This window comes from Humulus lupulus, chromosome 9 (genome assembly GCF_963169125.1).
Source record: "Humulus lupulus chromosome 9, drHumLupu1.1, whole genome shotgun sequence".
In the NCBI taxonomy this organism is placed as follows: Eukaryota; Viridiplantae; Streptophyta; class Magnoliopsida; order Rosales; family Cannabaceae; genus Humulus; species Humulus lupulus.
In genome coordinates, this window is record NC_084801.1 from 133,462,373 (window position 1) to 133,489,452 (window position 27,080).

At 38.6% G+C, this 27,080-nt stretch overlaps 3 protein-coding genes and 1 non-coding gene across 4 annotated transcripts; all 4 read right to left on the bottom strand.

Annotated features, from left to right (window-relative positions):
• Positions 1-14,893: 14,893 nt before the first annotated feature.
• LOC133802986 (small nucleolar RNA R71) lies at positions 14,894-15,000 on the bottom strand. The gene has a single exon (XR_009877726.1). It is a non-coding gene; the product is annotated as a small nucleolar RNA R71 (small nucleolar RNA).
• Positions 15,001-17,871: 2,871 nt separating this feature from the next.
• LOC133800067 (SAC3 family protein A-like) lies at positions 17,872-21,083 on the bottom strand. The gene is made up of 8 exons (XM_062238044.1): positions 20,999-21,083; positions 20,721-20,881; positions 20,483-20,623; positions 20,085-20,144; positions 19,343-19,473; positions 19,107-19,240; positions 18,790-19,016; positions 17,872-18,190 (listed from the first exon to the last, which is right to left on the bottom strand). Exons 1-6 carry the CDS (start codon positions 21,081-21,083, stop codon positions 19,237-19,239), a joined length of 582 nt encoding a protein of 193 aa, XP_062094028.1. The 3' UTR covers positions 17,872-18,190; positions 18,790-19,016; positions 19,107-19,236.
• LOC133800068 (AT-hook motif nuclear-localized protein 11-like) lies at positions 20,903-22,376 on the bottom strand. Its single transcript, XM_062238045.1, has one exon. It carries the CDS (start codon positions 22,374-22,376, stop codon positions 21,987-21,989), a length of 390 nt encoding a protein of 129 aa, XP_062094029.1. The 3' UTR covers positions 20,903-21,986.
• LOC133800069 (uncharacterized) lies at positions 22,353-25,130 on the bottom strand. The gene is made up of 7 exons (XM_062238046.1): positions 25,018-25,130; positions 24,689-24,906; positions 24,415-24,584; positions 24,068-24,171; positions 23,381-23,465; positions 22,729-22,982; positions 22,353-22,462 (listed from the first exon to the last, which is right to left on the bottom strand). Exons 1-6 carry the CDS (start codon positions 25,128-25,130, stop codon positions 22,839-22,841), a joined length of 834 nt encoding a protein of 277 aa, XP_062094030.1. The 3' UTR covers positions 22,353-22,462; positions 22,729-22,838.
• Between the last annotated feature and the right edge of the window lie 1,950 nt (positions 25,131-27,080).

The window sequence follows — 27,080 nt, forward strand, 5'->3', positions numbered from 1 at the left end:
CCCATGATTTCAATCCCTCGAGGAAGCAGAAGAGCCTGTCTACTTCGGACATGTCCTTAATATCGAGCATTAGTCCCAAAAACTTCTTCACATATTCTCGGACTGTCCCGACTTGTTTAAGCTCTCTCAATTGGCGTCAAGCCATGTATGTGACATTTTCTGGCAAAAATTGCATCTTTAATTCTCTCTTTAGGTCTACCCAAGATGTGATGGTGCACCTACCATTCTTTATGTCGTCATACTTTGTCCTCCACCACACCTTGGCATCCCCAGACAAGTACATGGTAGCCATGGCGACCTTTCCTTCTTCTGAATCGGCCTGCACAGCTCTAAAATACTGTTCCACGTCGAAGAGGAAATTTTTCAAGTCCTTTGCGTCTCTGGTCCCGTTATAGGGCCTCGACTCGGGCACTTTAACTCGGCCATATTCCATACCTATCGGCCCTGTTGCAGGGGCATTCCCAGCCACTCACATGGTTAGGTTTACCTTGGCAGTTAGCTCAGCCATTTCTTCTTTGAGAACGCCAACTGCCTCCCTGCAGTCTTCCATAGTGTCATTTATGGAAACTTGTTGTTCCTTCAACATGCGCTCCACTGCCGCAATGCGCTCTTCCCACAGAGGGGAAACAGAAGTACTTGTTGGAGTGTTTCTTTGCTCCAGTGCGATTATTCTGGGTAGGAGAACATCATTTTCCTTCTCTAGCGCAGTTATGCGATTGCTTGCATCTGACGATCCAGAGTTATGACTTGTAGAGGAAAGATCCCTGACCCTTTCGTCCAGGCCATCTAATTCCCCCACACGCTTTTCAAGTGCTTCGATCCTTTGAGTGTTGCTCACCATTAGTGTGTTTTGCCAAGCTCTTTCTAACTTGGCTCTGATACCAACTGTCACGGGCCGAATATTTGGGTACTCCAAGTAGACAGAACGTGCGGCACTTGCAGACACTTCAAGCTAGCAAGTTAGCCTACAACACACACCAGCAGGCAAACAAACTCAGTGGTTAGCCACATACACATCTCGGACATGGAACAGACAATAACGAAGTATGAGCAAGCATAAAGCAAGTCATTCCTGGGAACGTCCACCCAACACAAAGCACACAACAAGGCAAGTGGCACACAATGGCCCAACGAAGATAACAAACAAGTAACATGTAACACCCTAGATAGCCAAGACCGTTACACTGTGTGTTTATAAAGGTGCAAGACTTGCTAATCAAGTCGTTTAATTTGAAACGTGTCACCGAAACTACAGTTGAACTAGGGTTAAAAGATTTTGGCCTCAAAAGCTTCATTTCTTATAAACAAGCATTTTCTTTACATGGGATCCCAAAAGTAGTAAAGTTAAAATACAGTCTACAAAATTTTAGGACTATAATACAGTTATTAGCCACTCTAAGGCAAAACAGACAATTAAGCTTTTCTCGTCCTGTATCACTCCTCGGCCGTGGCGGCCGAACAGCTGACTATGTACATTCAGCCCCACAGCTCTCCATCTCAGGATTAGTCCAACTTGCCTTTGCCTTTACCTGCACAACATAGCACCCGTGAGCCAAGGCCCAGCAAGAAAACACAATAGCAGAGCATAATCATTAAGCAAACAACTAGATAACTCATACAGTATAAACATATACTCAACAGTTCAGACATTCATGTATTCAGCTTACCAAGTACATCATCTCATATCATTAATCAATTCACATATGATAACTAGGGTTAACACCCTTAGGCCGCACCCTCTATTTATCCCACTGACTCCGGGCTGCTTAAACCGAGCTCAGTGAATATTAAGCTGTCCTCAGCTACCAGTGGCTGAGCCGTGCCCTATGCGCAAGTATTGTTTAAGGAACACTTAGGCCGTTTATCACATGTCCCATGGCATAATACCATCTATGACATTATACAGATATAGGGAGCTCTTAGTCCCATCGCAAACACATAACCGGGTGCAGTTTTCTTACCTTTAGATTCGCCAGCTTTGTTCAATTTGATCCTCAAGCACGATCCCGTCTCAGCCCTAGCGTACACCTAGTCACAGCCATAAATCATAATCATCACCAAACCTCAAATCCAAAACCTAGCCTCAGGACCAATCCCGAGCCCTCGAGGAGCCCTAATTCCACCAAACGAGGTGGTGGAATCAAACCCCGAGCCCCCGGGCAAAAACCCTAAGAAATAAGCCAAAAACCCCTTTCTGGGAACAGGGTAGCGCTACAACGCCCTAAGGAGAGAGATATAGCGCTACAAACAGAGCCAAAAGGCTTTGGAACTTCAGGACCTAGCGCTGTAGCGCCCAGTGACTAGCGCTGTAGCGCTAGTCACAGCACAGCCCAGCACAACTTTTTCTCCTTCGAATTTTCCCTGGCCAAAACTTCTCAAAACTCTGCCAAACCTCAACCAAACTTCAAAACAAGCCTCCCAACATTCTCAACCAATCCCATAAGTACCACCCACATAAAACTCAATCACATGCACCCCAAATCAAGGAAATCACCATAGCTAAACCTAAAGCTCAAAAACTCAATAAGAACAACAACTGAAACCACATAATTCAAGTGACCAAGATCAGAGCTTTTTACCTTAAATAGAGAAGTTCAACCTTAGGCTATTCTCCACTCTTCCTTAGCTTTCACCCCTCAAAGCTTCAGCCTCAATTTCCCTAGAATTCCCACAGAATTCTGCTTAGAAAACCAATTCAACACCAATACCAAGAACTCAATGTCAACCTCAAGATCTTACCTCAATTGATGAGCAACCTCAGCTAGTTTTCCCCCAACTTGATCAAGACCCCAAGTACACAATCTCAGCTTAGAGCTCCTTTGGATTTTAGCCCCAAATTTCCAGAAGAAATTGATGAAGAAGTCCCAAACCGTTCTTGAAAATTGCCCTGTTTTTCCCTTCTTTCATTTTCCTTTTCTTCTTTCTTTTATTTCTTCCCTTCAAAGTTCCAACACTTTCTACACAATCCACTAAGGCATAAAGCCAAAACAACACTTAACTCTTATCCCTTGTAAGTCAAATGACCACAATACCCTCCCATTAAAATTAAGCCCTTAATCCTTCCAAGGGCATTATGGTCATTTATTCCCAATTCCGCTAATTCCTCGAGTGTCTCTAATATTTACCGCTTACTTCCTGACACCTAACTAATCACCAATTATATTCCTCAATATCAAAATAGACCCCAATATATATTCTCTAAATTCCCATAAATACCCCCAGGCTCGTCCCGAGCTGGATATAAATCCCCGCCGTGACTTTTTCGCTAAACCGCTCACTAAGATTGTCTCGAGTCACAGATTACAAATATATCCACATAATAATGTGGTCTCGACAATTTATCACAAATATATACAGTTACGCCCTCAACGGGCCAAAATTACGATTATGCCCTTCTAGCCTAATCAGGGCCTACACGCATACTAATACACATAGTTATGCATCACAGATGTTCAAATAATCACATAACATGCTTTTAAATCATTAAATCACATATAATCCAATTATGCCCTCTCGGTGCACTAATCAAGGCCCTTAAGCCTTATAAGCAAATTTGGGTCGTTACAACTATCCCCTCCTAATGAGAATTTCGTCCTCGAAATTTACCTGAACAACTTGGGATACTGATCCCGCATCGCTGTCTCAAGCTCCCAGGTCGCCTCATTGACCCTACTATGCCTGCATACACCTTAACAAGTGGAATCGTCTTATTCCGTAGTACCTTGTCCCTCTGATCCAAGATCTGAACTGGTTGCTCCTCATAGGCTAGATCTGTCTCCAATTCTAAGTCTTCATACCTTAACACATGAGTCGCATCCGAGATGTACTTCTGGAGCATAGAAATATGGAATATGTCATGGACTCCTGACAGCGATGGTGGCAAGGCTAACCTATAAGCCACCTGACCAATCCTTTCTAGGATCTCAAAAGGTCCGATGAACCTAGGGCTTAGCTTCCCCTTCTTTCCAAACCTCCTTACCCCTGGCAAAGGTGAAACCCGGAGAAGCACGCGGTCCCTAACTTGGAACTCCACGTCTCTATGCTTAGGATCAGTGTAGCTTCTCTGTCTGCTCTATGAGGCGAGCATCCTAGCTTGGATCTTCACTATAGCTTCACTTGTCCTCTGAACCATATCTGGCCCCAAATACTTTCTCTCACCCATCTCATCCCAATGAATGGGTGATCTACATTTCCTTCCATATAACATCTCATAGGGAGCCACTCCAATCGTTGATTGGTAACTATTTTTATAAGAAAATTCAATCAACGGGAGATACTTACTCCATGATCCCTCAAAGTCAATCACACACGCTCTAAGCATATCTTCCAATACCTGAATTGTCCTCTCAGACTGTCTATCAGTCTGAGGATGAAAGGCTGTACTGAACTTCAACTGTGTTCCCATAGCCTTCTGCAAACCACCCCAAAACTTGGAGGTAAAGATAGGATCCTGGTCAGACACTATAGACTTAGGAACTCCATGGAGACGTACGATCTCCCTCACGTACAACTCAGCATACTGATCCACAGTATATGTCGACTTCACTGGAAGAAAATGGGTTGACTTGGTGTATCTGTCCACTATCACCCACACCGAGTCATGAAGCCCTACAATTCTGCGTAAACCTTCCACAAAATCCATCGTAATATCCTCCCATTTCTACTCGGGAATACCCAAAGGCTGAAACAATCCTGCTGGTCGCTGATGTTCAGCTTTCACCTGCTGACAGGTTAAACATCTGGCTACGTACTCTACCACATCCTTCTTCATCCCGGGCCACCAATATAACGTCCGTAGATCCTGGTACATCTTCACGGTACCCGGATGAAGTGAGTATGGCGTCGTATGAGACTCATCAAAAATCTCTCGTCTGATCCCCTCATCATTCGGAACACAAATCCTCCCCTGATACCGAAGGAAACCAACCTCAGAGATAGAATAGTCCTTAGCAACTCCCGCTAAGACATTCTCTCTAACCTCCTGTAACTGAGCGTCTAACAATTTCCCTTCTCTAATCCGCTCTAGCAGGGTCGACTGCAGAGTAATATTGGCCAACCGGCCTACCACTAATTCTATCCCTGCTCTGACCATCTCATCAGCCAACTCTCTCGAGATCTGGGTGGAACTATATAATTGACCTGGGCCTCTCCGGCTCAATGCATCCACCACTACATTGGCTTTCCCTGGATGGTAAAGAATATCGCAATCATAGTCTTTCACTAACTCTAGCCAACGCCTGTGTCTCATGTTCAGGTCGTTCTGTGTAAAGAAGTACTTCAGACTCTTGTGGTCAGTGTATAGCTCACACTTCTCCCCATATAGACAATGTCGCCAAATCTTCAGTGCAAATACCACCGCTGCTAGCTCTAAATCATGGGTAGGATACTGTTGATCACACTCCTTTAGTTTTCGTGAGGCATAAGCTATGACCTTCCCATTCTGCATCAACACACAGCCTAAACCCAACCTCGATGCATCGCAGTAGACAACAAACTTCCCTTCCCTCAAAGGAAGACTCAACACAGGCGCAGTAATAAGTCGTCGCTTCAGCTCTTGGAAACTGTCCTCACACTTGTTTGACCAGATAAACTTTAAATACTCCCGTGTCAATTCTGTCATCGGTGCTGCTATCTTCGAGAATCCTTCCACAAACCATCTATAGTAACCCGCTAAACTAAGAAAAATCCGCACCTCCGAGGCATTCCTTGGCCTCGGCCAATCCCTAACTGCCTCTACCTTAGATGGATCCATCTTAATCCCATCTGCACCCACGATATGTCCAAGGAATGTCACTTCTGGTAACCAAAATTTACATTTCTTAAACTTGGCGTACAACTGATGCTCCCTCAATCTCTGTAGAACCTGTCGAAGATGAAACTCGTGCTTTGATTCTGAACTGGAGTACACTAAGATGTCGTCGATGAAGACAATAACGAACTGATCCAAAAAATCCTTTAACACTGTATTCATTAGGTCCATAAAGGTCGCTGGGGCATTGGTCAAACCAAACAACATGACCAGAAACTCATAGTGTCCGTACCTCATTTGGAAGGCCATCTTTGGTATGTCCTCGTCCTTGATCCTCAGCTGGTGATAACCAGATCGAAGATCAATTTTCAAAAATACTGTCATACCTTGCAGCTGATCGAACAAGTCGTCAATCCTTGGTATGGGGTACTTATTTTTGATAGTCAACTTGTTCAATTCCTTGTAGTCTATAGAAATTCTCAAAGTCCCTTCCTTCTTCTTCACAAAAAAAATTGGAGCACCCCATGGCGAGTAACTAGGCCTAATGAACCCCAAATCCAGAAGCTCCTGCAACTGTATCTTCAATTCTTTCAGTTCTTCCGGTGCCATCCTATATGGTGCGCTCGACACTGGCTCTGTCCCTGGCGCCAACTCAATGCCAAACTGAATCTCTCTATGCGGTGGTAACCCCGGCAAGTCCTCAGGAAACACATCCAAGAACTCGCAAACTAATCTGGTCTCTTCTGGTCCTGCTGGCGAAACCCTGGTGGTATCCACCACACTAGCCAGAAAACGTATACACCCTCCTTGTAACAAATCTCTGGCTCTCAGTGCCGATATCCCGGGTACGCGGGGTCCATGCACCGCTCCCACAAAAACAAAGGGATCCTCACCCTCTTGCTCAAAGGTCACCATCTTCTTCCTGCAATCGATAGTAGCTCCATATCTAACTAGCCAATTGATACCTAAAATCATATCAAAGTCCTCCATACTCAACTCAAGTCTACTGACAATTCTCTTTCGTCAACTATCACTGGCAGTGCTTTAATCCACCTCCTAGAAACTACCAGTTCCCCTGTAGGCAAAATAGTCCCAAACCCTGAAGTACAATACTCACTAGGTCTACACAGTCCATCAATCACCTTACTAGAAACAAACGAATGTGTAGCACCAGAGTCAATCAATACAGTAAAAGGAGTGCCAGCGCTAGAAAGCTGACTTGTCACTACCGAGGGACTAGCCTCGGCCTCTGCCTACGTCAAAGTGAACGCTCGTACTGGAGTTAAGCTGCCCACCTTCCCCTCATCTCCCTTCTTCACTATTGGGCAATCTTTCTTGAGGTGTCCCACCACCCTGCACACGTAACATGCCTTAGCCCGATACTCGCTCGGATGGCATCTTCTGCACCTCGTGCAATTAGGATGAGTCCTCCATGTATCACCGCCTCCCTGACGGCCACCCTGTGTACCCTGACCTCTCCTATCAAGACCAGGAGCAGCCAAAGCATCAGGGGTCTTCCTCTTTAAGTCACTGGGGCCTCCGCCCCTACCAGAACCAAAATATGGAGGCACCACCCTGCGGCCCTTCCGCCTCGCTGCACTCTCTCTCCATATCTTATTCTCCGATTCCTCAGTGGTAAGAGCCTTCTCTACAGCCTGGGCATAAGTCGTCCCTCCAAGAACTGTTGTAATCCTCACATCTCAGGCTATCATAACATTAAGCCCTCTAATAAATCTGTCCTGCCTAGCTACATCAGTAGGCACAAGATCTGGTGCGAATTTCGCAAGTCTGTCAAACTTTAGGGCATATTCTATAACTGTCATACTGCCCTGAACCAGCCCATGAACTTATTGACCTTCGCTGCCCTGATGGCAACATTATAGTACTTCTGACTGAATAGGTCCTCGAATCCTTCCCAAGTCAGAGTAGTAACATCTCTGGTCTGTGATGCCACCTCCCACCAGATTCGGGCATCCTCTCTCAGCATATATGTGGCATAGGCCACTCTGTCATGTCCCTCTACCCTCATAAAGTCCAGAATGGTAGTAATCATGGTCATCCACTGTTCAACTTTCAGTGGATCAGGTCCTCCCTCAAAGATCGGGGGCTGTTGTTTCCTGAACCGCTCATACAACGACTCCCATCTGTTCCAAAACTCTACTGGATGTACAACTGGTGCCACTATAGGTGGCACAATGGGGGCAGCACTCCCTGATGGAGCCTACTGACGCAGAATTCGGATATGCTCATCCTGGCTCTGTAGTCGTGCTTGCATGTTAGCCATGAGTTGCTGCCAGTTCTCAGGGACTGGCGGAGGGGTCTGGCCCTGGTCATCATCTCTAGTCTCAGACCTGATGCGGGCTAGTTGCGTAGATTTTCTTGGACGCATAATTATCCAAGTCAATCTACAATCAACGACTCGGCAGTCAGACTATGATGACAGGGTAATAATTCTTTCATGATCCACCATTAGAACTCCAAACATTTACAAACGATCAAAATATAACAGTTTATCCAAATATTCATCCATATATTCATTCACATGCATAGAAGTGATGATAAGCATGCCTCAATATCATCATGCAATAGTCAAGGGCTAGGCCCTATCAGTACCTCATGCTCCCTATTAATCAAGCAGATATCAACAATCATATTTCATTCAGATCATTTAAACATATAGTCATGTATACCCAATTACCAAACCCTGAGTCGAGCTTGTCTTTCGCAGCGAATGTACATGTCTAGCCAGTCTTCAGGAACCCTTAAACCTAGGACGCTCTGATACCAAGTTGTAACGCCCTGGATAGCCAAGACCGTTACACTTTGTGTTTATAAAGGTGCAAGACTTGCTAATCAAGTCATTTAATTTGAATCGTGTCACCGAAACTACAGTTGAACTAGGGTAAACAGATTTTGGCCTCAAAAGCTTCATTTCTTATAAACAAGCATTTTCTTTACATGGGATCCCAAAAGTAGTAAAGTTAAAAGACAGTCTACAAAATTTTAGGACTATAATATAGTTATTAGCCACTCTAAGGCAAAATAGACAATTAAGCTTTTCTCGTCCTGTATCACTCCTCGGCCGTGGCGGCCGAACAGTTGACTATGTACATTCAGCCCTGCAGCTCTCCATCTCAGGATTGGTTCAACTTGCCTTTGCCTTTACCTGCACCACGTTGCACCCGTGAGCCAAGGCCCAGCAAGAAAACACAATAGCAGAGCATAATCATTAAGCAAACAATCAGATAACTCATACAGTATAAAAATATACTCAACAGTTCTAACATTCATGTTGTTCAAGTATTCAGCTTACCAAGTACATCATCTCATATCATTAATCAATTCACATATGATAACTAGGGTTAACGCCCTTATGCCGCACCCTCTATTTATCCCGTGCCCTGTTCGCAAGTATTGTTTAAGGCACGCTTAGGTCGTTTATCAAATGTCCCATGGTATAATACCATCTATGACATTATACAGATATAGGGAGCTCTTAGTCCCATCACAAACACACAACCGGGTGCAGTTTTCTTACCTTTAGATTTGCCAGATTTGTTCAATTTGATCCTCAAGCACGATCTCATCTCAGCCCTAGCGTACACCTAGTCACAGCCATAAATCAGAATCATCACCAAACCTTAAATCCAAAACCTAGCCTCGGGACCAATCCCGAGCCCTCAGGGAGCCCTAATTCCACCAAACGGGGTGGTGGAATCAAACCCCGAGCCCCTGGGCAAAAACCTTAAGAAATAACCCAAAAACCCCTTTCTGGGAATAGGGTAGCGCTACAACGCCCTAAGGAGAGTGCTATAGTGCTACAAACAGAGCCAAAAGGCTCTGGAACTTCAGGGCCTAGCGCTGTAGCACTAGTCATAGCACAGCCCCGCACAACTTTTTCTCCTTCGAATTTTCCCGAGCCAAACCTTCTCAAAACTCAACCAAACCTCAACCAACCTTCAAAACAAGCCTCCCAACATCCTCAACTTATCCCATAAGTCCCAACCACACAAAAATCAATCACATGCACCCCAAATCAAGGAAATCACCATAGCTAAACCTAAAGCTCAAAAAATCAATAAGAAAAACAATGAAACCAATAATTCAAGTGACCAAGATCAGAGCTTCTTACCTTATATATAGAAGTTCACCCTTAGGCTATCCTCCACTCTTCCTTAGCTTTCACCTCTCAAAGCTTCAGCCTCAATTTCCCTAGAATTCCCACAGAATTCTACTTAGAAAACCAATTCAACACCAATACAAGGAACTCAATGTTAACCTCAAGATCTTACCTCAATTAATGAGCAACCTCAGCTAGTTTTTCCCCAACCTGATCAAGAACCCAAGTACACAATCTCAACCTAAAGCTCCTTTGGAGTTTAGCCCCAAATTTCCAGAAGAAATTGATGAAGAAGTCCCAAACCATTCTTGAAACTCTTGTGGCGATGACTGCCGAGTTATAGTACTTCTTGTGATAGAGCTCCATAAATATAGTTCATGTCATGTTGGCGATGTCGTGAGTCTGTTGTACTAAATCCCACCAGATTCTAGCATCCTTATTCAGAAGAGACGAAACACAGGATATGTGATCTGCATTGTCGAGGTTCATGTGTGCAAGTATCGGCTCTACATTCCCGAGCCATTCTTCCACCTCGAAGGGGTCGGTTGTCTCTTCAAAGTTTGGAGCATGTTTCTTACAAAACTGCTCATACACTGGATCTATGTATTGAGCTGGGTAAGGCGCATAGTTCGCCATTGACCATCCCCCACACGGACCTACTTGCTGGGGTGCTTGAACCCCTGGCTGAGGCTGCTGTTGTGGCTAAGGCTGGGGTTGGGGCTGAGTCTAAGGATACGGCTGAGTCTGTTTTCGTTGTTGCTGCAAAAATTCTTCCACTTGTTGTCGTAGCCAGATAATTTCAGCAGTGTTGTCAACCAGAGGCGGTGCACTTCTATTAGCAGCAGCATTGGTAGCACGCGTTCCCCTTCTCCAGACTGGAGGGGCTTCGTTAGTCTCGTTGGCAGTGCTGGAGGCATTTCCGGCTGTGCGTACAGACTTTCTGAGCGACATCTTCAGCAAAGTTCTAACAGTCGAGAAAAACATATTAGAACTTACCCTAATAGGCTCTAAGGCAAGACTTAGTCTAAGCAAACATAACTCGGACCTATATTATGATTTCTTATGAAAAATTGTGTAAGCCTTCTTTATAATTAAGGTGTGTTTCTATACATAGAAAAATAAGCCATCTTTGTTGTTTTCTAAGTCTGTTTCTAACCATCCTATATGACTTAATTCTCAGGCTTGAAACTCATCGCTATTCCAAAGTTAACCATACCGAGGGAGGGCTGGGAACAGTAAAATCGTTCCCACTACTATGGCCCCCTAAAATCTCAATACAGAACCCGATCCATTGATTTGTATCCACCCTCACCGAACTTGGTCATTATTTATTGAATTTATTATTTATTATGATTGTAAAAAAATCAAACTCATACACGTCATTAAAAAATAACAACTTTATTTATTTGGAAAAAGGTTTTCACTAAGTGCAATCATAAATGAAAAAATAATTAAATAAAGAAATAAATAAACTAAATTAACATAACTAGGGTAAATCTAAAAATCAGGATCTTCTACATCTGACCCTTCATCTAACATGTCATCATCTATTTCTTCATAATCATCATTATCTTGAGCCTCAAAACTACCTTGGGGAAGATTCATGAAGATGTTATCCTTTTGTTCATTAGTGAATTAAAATTCCAACTTAGAGGTGAACCTAAGTATGAGAAAATAATATCTCATGGCTACCGGTAAATCATCATCATCATCTAAGTCTCCCATATTTCTTCTAATGTTGAAATTACAGAAGGAAAATCTTTAAAAAGCCTAATTACTAGGACATATTGTTCCGTAGCTCTCATCATAATTTGCTTAGTAGTCTGAAGGTGAACTATCTCCATGTGGAATAAGATCAGTCTTTGAGTGATTCTTTCTAACACTCCTATTGTATTCCTTGGATCTATAATCCTTTTTAATGCCTTAATGGCTCGGATATCCTAATAGGTCAAGGCTCCATCCATTTTTAACTGGAAACATAATGACTAAAATGTTAGCTATTAACATAAACATAATACTCATAACATAAACACTTACATTGGCGGTTAGATCCGGAGTTTGTGCGTGTGTATCAAGGAGAACTTCATGCATATGAACTGTGGCTCTGATACCAACTGTAATGCCCCTAATAATTTTAGACCTCGGACCATTAAAAACTACTAAACGTAGCTACTATTTTGAAATATATACATAATAAATAACATAACTTTATTTAAAACTCGAAATATCGTACGAAATAAAAAATACGGTATGGGTACCCATTGTTTAGTACATAAAACATAAAAACTCAACTTTAATAAATTGTAAAAAAAAAACTAATTTCGGAAATACATAAAAGCATAAATCAAAAGACTTAAGAAATACGTCATCCTCGATCTTCCAGCAATCCATTCAAACCATTCATCCTCAACACACATGCCAAGCTTCCATGAATCCTTCTCGCCTTCCATGCTCATTTTCCTGCATCATCTAAAAAGAAAGGAATGAGCCTAATGCCCACCAAGGAAAATCTACTAAAAAAACCATATATGTCATAAATCATAAGACTATATCATAAAACATATACTATAAAAATATATGACTATAAAAACGTATATCATATAGGTCTACAATATTGATGGCCATTAACTCATTAACGTGGTATGTGATAAAACCATCTAGGTGCTCAGTCTACTAATCGAGGTAGGTTAGATCACAACTATAGTATATGATAACCCATCTAGGTCCTCAGTCTACTAATCGTGGTAGGGTAAATCATAACTCTAATCCACGAAAATGATAAAAATTCTTTGGCTTTGCTATCTAACCAAATCATATGTTCAAATGACTATAAAACATATCATATCACATATTATATCATAGCATAAAACATATCATATAAACACATATAATCTAGCCTATTATCCTTACCAAAAACTGGGATATGGAGACAAGAACAGGATTGGAACACTCCTAAAAGTCACAGTAAAATCCATGAGTTTTCTAAAGAAATGGAGATGAAAAAGAGAACTAAACCATCAAGACATAAACTTACTGAAAAACCTTAAGTTTCAAAGAACTTGAACACCTAACCTAGAATCATAACAGAGAGTTAGGATCTAAAAGAAAACAAAAGAAACTAAAGAACTATGAAGAACTGAACTTGAGGATAAAAATACCTTGGATGAACTATGACTTTGATCTACTCCTCAATACCGAAATAACACTCTATCTTACTTCCCAAGTGTTTTAAAAAGCTTAGTTTGAAAAAGATTTTAACCCAAAACCCAAGTGTTTCTCTCTATATTAACCTTAGCAGCTTGGAGGCTCTGAATAATGCTGGAATGATCAGTGAAATGGCTGACTACTGGGTCCTATTTATAGAGTTCAAGGAGTGAAACTAACCCCTTTTAAAATAAATAAATAAATGAATATAAATTGAAAAGATTTGAATTTTTGTTCAACAGATGCCCAGAACTCGGTCAAAATCGTTCAAGATCAAGTCCAAGTGGTTAAGGGCTGCTTCTACTTTAAATCCACAAATATTTCAAAAATATCTCCCAGAGGCGATATATCACCTAGACCTATACCCCGAGCCTTCAAGCTTTCGTTCGTGCGAAGTCGACGTGTTTTCTGTATCTTCTGTAGGCGATATATCTACCTCTATAGCTACGATATATCGGCATACGTTGATATATCAAACAAGTATTTGCACTCTTTCATCATATTTTGAATTGACTAAACAACTTTGACTGAGTAGAAATGTGATCCTAACAACTGCTGCAAGGTTCTAGAACTTCTAGATCATTCTTTTAATTAAACTATTCATCAAAAAAATACTTAAATCCTTAATAAACATGCTTGTGACAAGTGTCACGTTCTTGTTAATTCTATCTAAACCAGGTTATAATAAACAATATTTCTAGGACTAGCAATATTAGTCAAACCTTATGTTAAAATTAATATTTCTAAACTATAGGTTAAACTTATAAAATTCATAATTGTTGCTATGAGTTTCCAACTAAGTCCCGGCTTGAACCAAAATCCATGGAAACTAACATACTACAAGTTACTACTACTACTATCTAGCTAAGTAAAATTCTGAGACACTACAGTTGATGAAGTTAATAACCCTAGCTTTTAATCCATGGAATGAATATTTAGTTTTGAGTTCTCCATTGTTCTATTTTATTGTTTTAGTGTCTTAGTTTTATAAATTCAGAATTTATTAATTGTCAATCAATTAGAATCAAAGATTAAGTTTTGGTAATTAGTAACAGTCCTCGTGGGAACGATACTTTACTTACTCTTTATTACTTGTTCCGATTGCGTGCACTTGCATAGTTAAAAAATATCACAACAAGTTTTTGGTGTCGTTGCCGGGGACTGTATTATTAATGTCAATATAGTTGATTTTTATTCTAAATTGGATTTTATTTCTAGTACTTATTCGGTTTGTGGCTATATTGTGTTTAGGTAATTATTGTTATATGCGACGAAGTAGACAAAAGGAACTCATACTAGTAGATCTGGAAATTGAAAGGAAGTGCATACAAAACCGAAAGATAAAGAAAAGGTTGGGTTTTTCCATGGTTGAGAATCAAGGAAATGCAGCAAACAATGTTGCTAATGTTAATAATATCTCAAATATTGTAGAGGTCCCAGTGGAACAAGGATCAAGGACGCTTAGAGATTATGTACCTCCTACTGTCACAGAGTGCATTCGTGCATCAGACACCCCACTATTGCTACAAATAACTTTGAAATCAAGCAAGCAATATTACAAATGGTGCAGTCTACTGTTTAGTTTGAGGGGTTTCCCATGGAAGATCCTAATTTTCACATAGCCAAATTCCTAGAGCTATGTGCAACATTTAAGATGAATAGGGTGAGTGACGATGCAATTAGACTTAGATTATTCCCATTCTCTCTACGAGACCGAGCGAAGAGTTGGCTAATTTTTTTTGCAAGCTAATTATATCACAATAAGGGAGGAGTTAGCCTAAAAGTTCTTAGCAAAGTTTTTCCCTCCAGCAAAAGCTGCAAAGTTGAGAGGGAAAATTAATAATTTCTACCAGACATAGGGGGAATCATTGTATGATGCATGGGAAATATTTGAAGAGTTGTTAAGGAAGTGTCCACATCATGGTATAGAGAAGTGGATGCTAGTCCATAACTTTTATAATGGGTTTAATGGTACTACTCGTACCGTAATAAATGTTGTAACAATAGGTGCGTTCATGAGAAAAAAAAATGCCAATGAAGCGTATGAATTGCTAGAGGATATGGTAATGAATAACTACCAGTGGACAACTGAAAGGGGACAACCAAAGAAGGTGGCTAGTATGATTGAATTGGATGCTATTTCCATTATTACAACATAAGTGGCAGCTTTAACAAAACAACTACAACAGACCAATCTTCCATCCCAAGCCATGCAAGTACAAAATTTGTGTGAGGCAGGTGGTAGCAGTCATCCAATGAATCAGTGCCCTGTCCTAGATATGAATAACATGCCCATGAAAGAAGTGCAACCTATAGTAAATTACCAAAGACAAAACAATAACCCTTATTCCATGTCATACAACCAAGGTTGGAAGAATCACCCAAATTTTTCTTTGACAAATAATCAACCCACTCAACAATCTTATCAACAACCTCCACCGTGCTTTTATCAACCACAAAATAGACCTCCACAACAACAAATTCCCATGAAACAACCTGAACAGAAACCTGATGCATTCAACCAATTCATGAAAGAGACAAGGGAATCTATAAGGAGTTTGGAGACGCAAATAGGGCAGTTGGCCAATCTAATGAAGAATTGAGCTCAAGAAAATTTCCCTAGCACTATTGAGGTGAATCCTAAAGAACAGTGCCAAGCCATCACCTTTAGAAGTGGAACACCAGTACGAGGAGCCTAAGAGAACTCGGTCAGAGGAGATAAATCAAGAGAAAAAGGACCAAGGCATAGCAAAGAATGATTCTAGTGAAGAGAATGTTACTAAAGGCTTAGCAGAGAAAGAAGTGTTTGCACCAGTGAGCATTGAGCATCATATAAAGATTTTGTATCCACTAAGACTCCATAAGCAGAATTTGGATAAACAGTTTGTGAAGTTTTTAGATGTTTTCAAGAAGTTACACATTAACATACCTTTTCCTAAAGCACTAGAACAGATGCCTAGATATGTAATGTTTATGAAGGAGATCCTGTCTAACAAAAAGAAGATAGGAGATTATGAAACTATAGCATTGACTGAAGAGTGTAGTGTTATTTTACAAAGGAAGCTCTTGCAAAAGTTACGAGATCCTGGTAGTTTTACTATACAATGCACCATTGGGGAGTTTGAATGCAAGCATGCATTGTGTGATCTGCGGGCAAGTATAAATTTGATGTCATTGTCGGTATTCCGCATAATTGGATTGGGATAAGCGAGGCCCATGACTGTCACATTATAGTTGGCAGATAGATCAGTCAAACACCCAAGAGGTATTATAGAAGATGTACTAGTAAAAGTAGATAAGTTTATTTTTCTGTCGAATTTTATTATTCTTGATATGGAGGAGGATGAGAATGTCCCAATTATTTTGGGGAGATCGTTTTAAGCAACTGGGCAACCATTAATAGATGTGACAAAAGGAGAATTACGCTTGAGACTGAAAGGTGATGAAGTAGTATTCAATGTATTCAAGGCCATGACCTATCCGAAGGCGAGTGATAGTTACTATTCGGTGGATGTGATAGATGGAGCAGTAGCAAATCAGAAGATAGTAGAAGAAGCACTTGAGCTAATTCTTACAGTTGATGAGGTAGATGAAGAAGATTGCGAGGAGACAGTGAGTTATTTGAAATGGATACAATGGTATGGATCGTTGAGAGAAAATAGGTTTGAAGAACTTGGTCAAGTTCCTGAAAGACCATTACCGTCCATTGAAAACCCTCATGTTCTAGAATTAAAGGCTTTGCCAGAGCATTTACGCTATGCATATCTTGGAGCAATGAAAACTCGTCCAGTTATAGTTTCTGTATCAATGAATGAGGTTGAGATATAAAAGTTATTAAGTGTATTAAGAGTTCATAAAACTGCTATTGAATGGTGTTATCCCAAAAATTGACATGTATGACATGGCACCAGAATTGGATACGCTGAGTATCCTGGGCACACTCCCTGACAGGTTGGTCGGTGTATACTTGTAGGGTATACGACCAATTACTACTCGACATACTGTCTCCAGAAGCTTAGTTGCTCGACAGGACCCCCAGAAAACTTACTGGTCAGTGTAATAGTCACTGTTCGGTACGCTTGCCAGGAGAGCAGTTGGTCGGTATGACGAATAGACATACCTGCCCAAATGAAAGCATTTACACTCTCCATTAGCACTCCACAAGAATTTCCCAATCACTCGCAAAGAGCGCCTAACAGCCCTAAAGACTTGGTCAAACCTCCTAACAAATAGGACTGTAACTACCTGCGAGAATATACAGATATTTTCGATCAGTTATGCTCGAGCGTAACTCCTAGGCGACAGAAGCAGTATAAATACGAACCCTCTACCACAGTGGAGGGGGTCACTACAAGAAAAAAATACTTTCAATAAGACCGAAAAAGTATTATCAAATATATACCATAACACTTATTGATGTGTTAAGGAAAGCGGTGTTATAGTAGGTTAGAGCACTTTGCATAATACTTTTCCATAGTTATAGACATGTGTTATGGTATAGCCTACGATAACACTTTTGTTATGTTATTTTAATAGTTAGATAAGTATTTCATTATGCTATTTATAAATAGATTATATAACACTTTTTTGTACTTATAAAGTAGTGTTATGATGCACTTTATAATAACACACTTTCTGCATTATAGAAAATATTTGGATAACATAATTTTATGCTTATTAACAAGTGTTATTGTAAAACATACAATAACACATTTTTTGTATTATTCTAATATTTGAATAAGCTTGAATTATTATATAAACATGTACATTATAATTATTTTTTATCGCTTTAATTCAAACCCACTTCGTTTAATATACTTAAGACACCCTTAACATTGTTCAAATATATTTTTGAGTACCAATTATATGGTTCATAACACATATAACCAAATAATTGTGTCAAAATACATTCAAGATTATCTAAAAAAAACAATCTAAAAGTCTTAAGATATTCAACACTGCCTAATTAACATAAACAAAACATTCTCACAACAGTCAACAAAACAGTCATAAACAGTTGCATATTCAAAAGTAAAAATAGGAATTCATGATCTTCCAAATGTCAGCACGCCAAAACCTTCCAAATCAGATTTTATTTGGCACTTCACTTGTTGAATCTGGTAAATAAAACATAAAAGAAAAACTAATGAGGTCATGAAATATCATATCATTCATAGTGAGAGACAAAGAATATGGCAGTTATATGGAAACTGAAATCATCTTATTCATAATTACTACTAAGCTGAAAAGTATCACAATATATAAAGTGTGGTTATGAGGGAAATGTATAGATTTCATGATCAAAATCATAATCAAAGTGTCCAACTAAGATACATGTAATAATCATGATCAAATTATATTCCCATTTATAAACGCCGAAAATAACTATCAGATCATAAGAATGAAATGTTAACAACAATACATCAAATATCCACATATTTAGTTGTGCCTATCTAGAAGTTTAGACCAATTTTCTAAAGACAGTATACGAAATCATAAATCCTAAACATTGTAATAAACTGGCTACCGGACGATACTATTTAACTAGAATAAATACTGATATAATTAGTTTTTAAGATATATACAAGTGTAAAAGCTGATAAATTCGACCATTTAGCAAATCAAATTCATAAGATGACTGTTTAGCTATTAATAAAAAAAACATATATAACAAACATGGTGCACCTGCCGAATAAAAGCGTGTGGTTAAACATACCTTGGCATCAAGCTCCTTCTATCCATTGTTATCTGTAATAAGACATGTGCCATGTGCCTTCAACCACTCAATACATTCCTCTAATCCATTTGAATCTTTTTCATCATTGTCAGAAGCAACACTAGAGAAGCCCAGAACCTAAGCGATATAAGAAACAGGTAACGTAGGCCGATAAGATCGAGATATGCAGCACACTATCTTAAACCGCATCTTTTCAACATATCGATCTGCATAAATTTTACATACTGTTATATGAATACGATCATTCTTTAATAATTATTTTTATTAAAATGGAGAGTGACTTAATCAAAACTCACCCATCAGGCAAGTGTTCAAATTTGGTGCTGTTTTGAAGAGCCTGACGAACATAACATAGTTTCCAGAAGTGACAGCTGCCCGAACTGCAAGAGCGTGCCTTACTGCATTATCTCTTTTAGCTTCACTTGATTATCTGAACTCAATTTCGCAACAAAGATTGAAGGTCAATACAAGTGTTTCAACACAGTACAAGGATGGTACATAGCGAACAAAATTTCCTCCAATCATAACTGACCTCGACATAGATGATACATGATCTCTGTTGTTACTAAAGTCCAAGATAACACATAGTAAGTTGTATGCAGCAAAATCCATGTGGCATCCCTCAATTCCTTCAGCATAAAGGGATTGCAGCTGAGATTGGCACTGAAATTGCATAAAAGAGTTCATAGAGAATGTAACTTGTGAAGATATGTGGTTACTTTATTTAAAATAAATAAATAAATATCATTTGTACAAAAGGAGGTGCATGAAACAATATCCCAAATAATATCATAATTACAACCAATTCAATATATATATCATAATTACAACACAATTAAACTTGAAGAGATGGGTCATCAACGACAAGCAAAAATCACATCGAATAGAATTTTTAACAGAAACAGAATAAGATAATACACAAGGAAAATTCTTGCTTACAAAGGAAAAGATACCTGGAAATTTTCTCTTCAATTTGTTTCAATGTAATGACTAATAAGTATAATCTGAAAGTTGTGTAGTTGTTATGTAAAGTGTACAAGAGAAAATGACATTCACTAAGTCCTGCTTTTGATTATAGCCAATTTCTTATCTGCTAATTGAGATGTATAATTTCAGTGCAATAGGACGTCAATTATTTCACAAGAATTACAGAATCCACCAAGATGAGTAACAAAACCTAGTCTGAGAGAAATTTTATCATGAATAGGACTGTAAATATGTGTATTGATCTCAACAATGAAAAGTACCCCTTTGAGATATACTGAAAAAAAAACCTGATTATACTCAGGTAGGTCCCCAACATCAAATGCTAACCGAGCATGAGTTTCATAAACCTGAAACAAATTATGGATAATGAATACAATGGTAAGTTATATACATGTTAAAAACCAAAGCTTCACTTGGCGGCACCGGTATAACTACTCTGTTTCATTGAACCCTCTAAAGTCATGGTGAAGTTAATTAAAATATTAAAACAAAATACACAAAAAATATATTCTATGCTTTGATACTCAAAATTATGATTACTTAAACCGAGCATATATGCATTGATATCCAGATTAAATGTTGCATTCCCTATTGCCTTGATATCACATATTAACTGTTAACATGTAGGAATCAAATATAAGTAGATGTTTACATGAGAGAAAGAAAGAGAGGTTTTGAAACAAACCTTTGCTGTTAGTTGATTTTGAATTCTTTGCACAGTTAAATCTTGACGAATGGACTTCAATTGATCACACTTGTAGAAGTAATTCTTTTGAGAATTTTGAACCATAAGCAGAGCTTTTTCTAGTACTTCTTCCAGTCTTACCTGCGAGGGCACAAAGGATCAACATCTAATTACATATTATGTATGAAAAATAACCAATTAATAGATACAACCAAACAAATGAGATAACAATAATTACAGTAGCTGGATCAGGGGCAGAAGTAAGCCACAAATTATGTTTCTCAATTTCCTGGCATGTCCCCTTGACAGTAAAAGAATCCCAGTCAATATCTTCAACAGCCCTGCTGACAGAGCTCTTGGCCCCTGTTGCGAAAATGACATTATTTTTGTTGCAATGTCCTACATAGAAAGATGAGCAAATATCAGCATCCACAGAAATTCCAAAACCCTATATATGTATATAAATTGGCAACTCCATAACAAAATGAAGCTTGTATATTTCATGATCTAAAATACTGACAATAAGAAAAGAATACATAATAATGAAAGGAATGACTACTTCTCCAACTACAACAGTGATAACATGTGGAGTAAAACCCATCCCGACATAACCAGATAGCCATTCACCTAGCAAAAATAATCAACATTGAATATCACGCATACCAAGTGATATATAAAAAATACATTTACTAAACCTTTGTAGTTTAGAACTAAATTATAATAAAATATATGCCCACGGCTATTTCATTACTAGAGGTTATAATGAGCAACAGAATCACAAACATAAAAATATTGAGAATAAAATTGCCCAATAGTATATGCTATATATATAGATGAATATAAGAGAAAAAAACATATAAATGTACACGTTCACAAACACAAATAAGTTAAAGATGTACCAAATATTCAGCAGTCGTTTTTCTGCTGTCTAATTTTGATAGCTTTATTAGATGCTGCTATGAACAACCAAATTAACAAAGACTTTACAAGAAGAGCATCTTTGAATCTTTCAAAACATGCTTATATACAACCATATACTCCTGGAGTCCCAATCAAATCTACCTACAAAAACTCTCCACCAAAAGATCACCCTATGCAGAGAACGCTGGTAACTTTTTCCAACACCCTCCCCTCATTACCTTCCCCCAAGACCCTATCAGATTTATTATCTAAAATTACAAATTAACATTAGAAGAAGAATCCTACAACGCATAGTTTTTTTTATTCACATGTCCATTTTCTTTTATGTTCTATTTCTGTTCTCTCATTCGTCAATTTTTTTTCGAGCGACTCAACTATTAAAAAATACATTGCAATATGAAAGCAAACCAAGATAAAGTAAATGAATAGCTGACTTCTTAAAAGACCAGGAAACTCAACATTTGAACACATTTTTGCTCTGTACGTCGCAGCAAGTAATGATCAAGCACAAAACAAAACTCAAATTTTCTATCAGAAACGTACTAAGAGAAGCTAATTGTTGCTTCTTCCCAGTCCCTTTTATTCATCCCCTACTGCGCTTCTGGGTTGGTGATGCCATTCCAAGATTGGTAACAGGAGAAGGAGACAGTTGCAAGGATACAGATCCATCAGGTCCGTATTTCCGAGGCCTTCCTCTTTTCCTTTTAATTTGCTCATTTGATGACATCATAGCTTGTCCACCACCCACATTGACACCATGGGAGAACATAGCTGAAGGAGGTTCTACTAGTAGTGTTGATCCCATAGTACTGCCTCCCATATTGGACTGATACGACACATTTGGATTCGACAATTGATGAATGCCTGGTGATCCATGAAGCTCAGGGTGTCCTCCAAAACCAGGGACAGCTATTCCTCTCTGAGTATAGTAAGATGTAGACCCAGATAATGCCATAGGATCTCTTCGATCCATGCATTTACTTTTGAAAGCTTACAAATCTTTTGAAAGAAACTTGGAATTGCTCCTCTCTATTCTACTGTTTGATAAAGTGGTAAAATCTACAAAGAAAAGTGATATCAAAATAATGTGAACTGACCTATTGTACACTAAACAAGGTCTCTTCAAGATACTAATAAACTAGAAGCCATTCATGACTTCAAAATTTAAAAAAGAAAAGCAATGTGCTTTGTGAAATCATACTTCATTATTCATTCCACTACATATTACTCTTTCCAAACGATGTTTTCCCTCAACCTAGAGCCAAACAAAAAAACAGAGAAGAGAAAGAAAGAAAAAAAAAAGCAGAATGAGAAGAGATACATACCGTCGTGCCTACCTACGCTGAGCCCTTCGGATATGTCGAGCTCTGACCTTATTTTGCTAACCAAAAATGCCAACTTGCTTTGCCACCAACAGTATATAAGTATATATGAATTATATATTTACATATTTATCTATATATATATCAGTAACAGAGACATGGAAAAAGTGAAGCTTGTTGCCCTTCGTCCATGTTTCCATGGCCCATCCTTGAGATAAGAAGTAGAAAGACGTCACCATTGCAATAAGCCCACCAATCTGATAAAATAAATGTCAGTAAAAATATTAAGATAATATTATATTTTAATGACATTGCATTGAAAACAAGTCACCATACTTGATCTAGTACGTCACTTCCTCCTGCAGTACCAGAATGTGAACCCAAAAACTATCTTACGGCAACCAATTCAGTGGTTTATGTTTTAATATTCAAGCAATCTCACATAGCTAGAAAATAGCCCATGCACTAGCATTACATTTTAATTGGTTAATTACTTAAGAGAAGAATGATGTAGTCTGCCCTTGGTTAAAAAATATTCTTGATTAAAATTCGCTCAAGGTTCATGATATGATCAATATATAGTATCACAAAAATATCAGCTGTCGGTCTAAGAAAGTCACCCACAGACAACCAAGCACATAAAAAAGAGGACTACCTTTTTCCAAACATGTCCTCTCCTCCCATATAGCACTGCAGACAATACTCTAAGGACAGCACCAGCATACTCTGCTAGTATAGCTCTAAAATAATATAGAAAGAGAAGTATGGAATCAGTTATGAATACAAGGGATATAAACCAGTAAAGAGCAGTAATTTGATATTTTTAAACTTTTTTCTTGTCACTGTCAGAGGAGCCATGCCAATTCAAATATAAGATTTTCACTTGTGCTCAAACTAAAAGTAATACTCCAGGGAGCGATTGTTTTCAAACTTAAGTTTGTTTGCATAAATCACTTTGCTGTAAAGATAATATTTATGGCATTGTCATCAAGACTATTAAAGACTACAGTTAATATCATTTACACCGTAAAATTCAATCATACGCTATTGTAATTAAAAAATGTGGCAACTAACATCACACTTCTATTAGTTTAAATAGCTGATAAGAACAACCACATGAAATGGTAGCATGAAAATTTGTTCGAGATGAAACTACCTAAGAGGTCAAGAAGATTTAAGACATTTTCCCCATAAAACGAAGTATAAAGTCGTTATGCCACCATTTATTATAGACGGTACTACCTGGAAAACAGTAAATATACTAAGATATATGTACAACAACAATCAAATAAGTTGATATTCTTTCATGCATATTCTAATAAAGGTAACAAATTCAAAGAACCTGTGTATTTGAGAGCGGTCTACCCTTCCAAGGCTTTTGCAAAACAAGAAATAGGATGGATGATAGGACCAGAAAAATGAAGAGAAAAAGAACAACAGAAGCACCTGTGTGAGACAAGTATCGGTACAGAGAATAAATTGACCATATTCTCATGAAATTACAAATAATATGAACAATTTGCATGGGGGTGTGCCTACAATAATATGAGTTCCACCATTAAAAGCCTCTCAAATCTCCATATGACACTTCCTAATCTCATTTCTTCAATTAAGAATCGTAATGAAATTAAATTGAAATAAATTAACTTGTATAAATTAATAACAAAAACAGGTTCTTGTTTCCCTTACCTTCAAATCATTACCAGCACAAAACACCTTCGGAACCAAACTACGAATCAAAACCACATTAGTAGAGGAATCCTTACTAACAACTTCAAGAAACTCTATAAACCCTCTCAGAAAATCCCTCCCAGTGGCATTTCTCCTCTCAAGTTTGTTCAAAGTCAGTTCAACGATTCCTACCATCCAAACACATTTGGGGTTTTCCCCCAAACCCATAAATAAATAAAATCAACCAAACACATCAAAACTTAGTTATATTATATGTGTATATATATAATACCAGAATTAGAATTGGAAAGCTTGTTAAGCTGGACGAGTTGAGACGGTGAGCGGTCCAAGATGAGAGTCCGATGAGTTTGGTAACAGTATGTTTGGGGATCAGATTGAGGAGTAGAGATCAGGCCAGTGACTAGAAATGGCTCAAACAGCTGCTGCTTCTTAAAGTTGTAATGGGCGAGCGACCTTCTCAAGAACTTAGAGAGATGAAGGGGAGAGAACCTTCACAAGCGAGGTGAGCATCTAGCGGCGTGCATGAGGCAGCAGAGTAATTTGGGGGAAAATGAGTTTTAGGGATTTGGGGAAATGAGAGAAATGACGATTTGGGGAAACCCAGACGCACCTCTGCTGAGAAATGGTGATTTCAGTTTTGGGGTATCGAGAAGGGAAATGAGAAAAGAAAATTGGGGCTCACTTTTTTTTGTGAGAGAAGAGGCGGGAGACATTTTAAGGTTCACGCCTTTAACGCTTAAGCTAGAAAAATACAATACTTTTTCAATAGTATTATATTCATGTGTTGTGGAAAGTGATTTTTGGTGTAGTGGGTTTAGAGAAATTTCCTACCGACCAGTATTAAAAACATACTGAGCAGCCTGGTATTTTTTATTATTTATTGCTCATTATTATTAGGTTCTTGGCTCATTTATGGTGCATTGATTGTCTAATTGAAAGCTCTTTAATTAATTATTGGACTCCGCGTCAATTGGCTAAAAAACCAGTCAAGTGATGGACTCCAGCTGACATAAAGGGAATAAGCCCATCGAGTGTGATGCATAGAATTTTTAGGGAAGATGATGCTAAACTGACAATTGATGTCCAGAGAAGATTAAATCCAACAATGAAGGATGTGGTAAGAAAAAAAGTTCTTAAGTGGTTAGATGCTGGAGTAATTTACTCAATTTCAAATTGTGCATGGGTGAGTTTAGTGCAAGTAGTTCCAAAGAAGGGAGAAATGACGGTGGTTAAGAATAAGAATAATGAATTGATTCCAACTCGTACTATGACAGGTTGGAGGATATGTATAGATTACCATAAATTGAATAAGGACACTACAAAAGATCACTTTCCCTTGCCTTTCATTGATCAAATGTTGGATAGATTGGCGGGCCATAGCTATTATCGTTTCTTGGATGGTAATTCAAGATGCCATCAAATTACCATTCCACCTGAGGATCAAGAGAAAACCACGTTTACATGCCCGTATGTTACTTCTGCGTTTAGAAGAATGTCATTTGGACTTTGCAATGCACCTGCAACATTCCAAAGATGTATGATGGCTATATTTTCGGACATGGTAGAAAAGGGTATTAAGATCTTTATGGATGATTTTTCTATTTATGGTTCTTCTTTTGACAATTGTTTGGCCAATTTGGAGCTAGTTCTGAAGAGATGTGAGGAATCATACCTAGTCTTGAATTGGGAGAAGTGCCATTTTATGGTCAATGAAGGAATATTTTTAGGCCATAAGATCTCAAGTAAGGGAATTGAGGTAGATCGGGCTAAGATATCAACAATAGAAAATTCACCACCTCCGGTCTCAGTTAAAGGAGTAAGAATTTTTCTTAGTCATGTGGGGTTTTATTGAAGATTTATTAAATATTTTTCAAAGATTTTGAAACCCTTATCTATATTATTAATGAGTGGAGTACCTTTTGAATTTGATGAGAAGTGTTGCCATGCTTTCAAGGTACTTAAAGAGAAATTGACTTCTGCATCGATAGTAATTGCACCTAATTGGGAATGGCCATTTGAGTTAATGTGTGATGCAAGTGACTATGCAGTTGGAGCAGTGTTAGGGAAACGAGTTGACAAGGTGTTTATAACAATTTATTATGCAAGTCGTACGATGAATGATGCTCAGGTTAATTATGCTACTACAGATAAGGATCTTTTGGCCATTATGTTTGCTTTTGATAAGTTTAGGCCATATCTCATTGGGAATAAGGTAATAGGGTACACTGATCATTCTGCCATTAAATACCTTATGACTAAGAAAGATGCAAAGCCTCGTCTCATTCGTTGGGTTCTACTCCTACAAGAATTTGACATGGAGATTAAGGATAAGAAAAAGGTACTAAACATTTGGTGGCTGATCATTTGTCTAGATTAGAACTGGAAGAGAGTCAAAGTAAGAAAGAGGTACAGATTAATGATGCTTTTCTCGATGAGCAGTTATTTAAAGTACAGGAGAATAAGGAGGTAGTGTGGTTCGCTGACTATGTTAAATTTTTTGGCTGCCAATATAGTGCCTTCAGAGAAGTCTAGACAACAACTAAAAACGTTTTATTCAGAGGTAAAGCATTATTATTGAGAGGAGCCCACCTTATACAAGCATTGCGCAGATCATATTATTTGTTGTTGTGTGTTTGAAGATAAGATGGTGTCAATTTTGACTC

Bases quoted from the DNA above. Each gene is read 5' to 3' on its own strand.
- LOC133800067 (XM_062238044.1), bottom strand. From the start codon at position 21,083: ATGGGTTTTACTCCACATGTTATCACTGTTGTAGTTGGAGAAGTAGTC. The intron at 20,882-20,998 runs GTATTTTAGATC...CTTTCTATGTAG, and splicing joins GTATTCTTTTCTTATTGTCA to GACATTGCAACAAAAATAAT. The intron at 19,474-20,084 runs GTTTTTTTTTCA...ATGCAATTTCAG, and splicing joins ACCTACCTGAGTATAATCAG to TGCCAATCTCAGCTGCAATC.
- LOC133800068 (XM_062238045.1), bottom strand. From the start codon at position 22,376: ATGGATCGAAGAGATCCTATGGCATTATCTGGGTCTACATCTTACTAT.
- LOC133800069 (XM_062238046.1), bottom strand. From the start codon at position 25,130: ATGTCTCCCGCCTCTTCTCTCACAAAAAAAAGTGAGCCCCAATTTTCT. The intron at 24,585-24,688 runs GTATTATATATA...TTTGGATGGTAG, and splicing joins GCTTTCCAATTCTAATTCTG to GAATCGTTGAACTGACTTTG. The intron at 24,172-24,414 runs GTAAGGGAAACA...TGTCTCACACAG, and splicing joins GTGCTGGTAATGATTTGAAG to GTGCTTCTGTTGTTCTTTTT.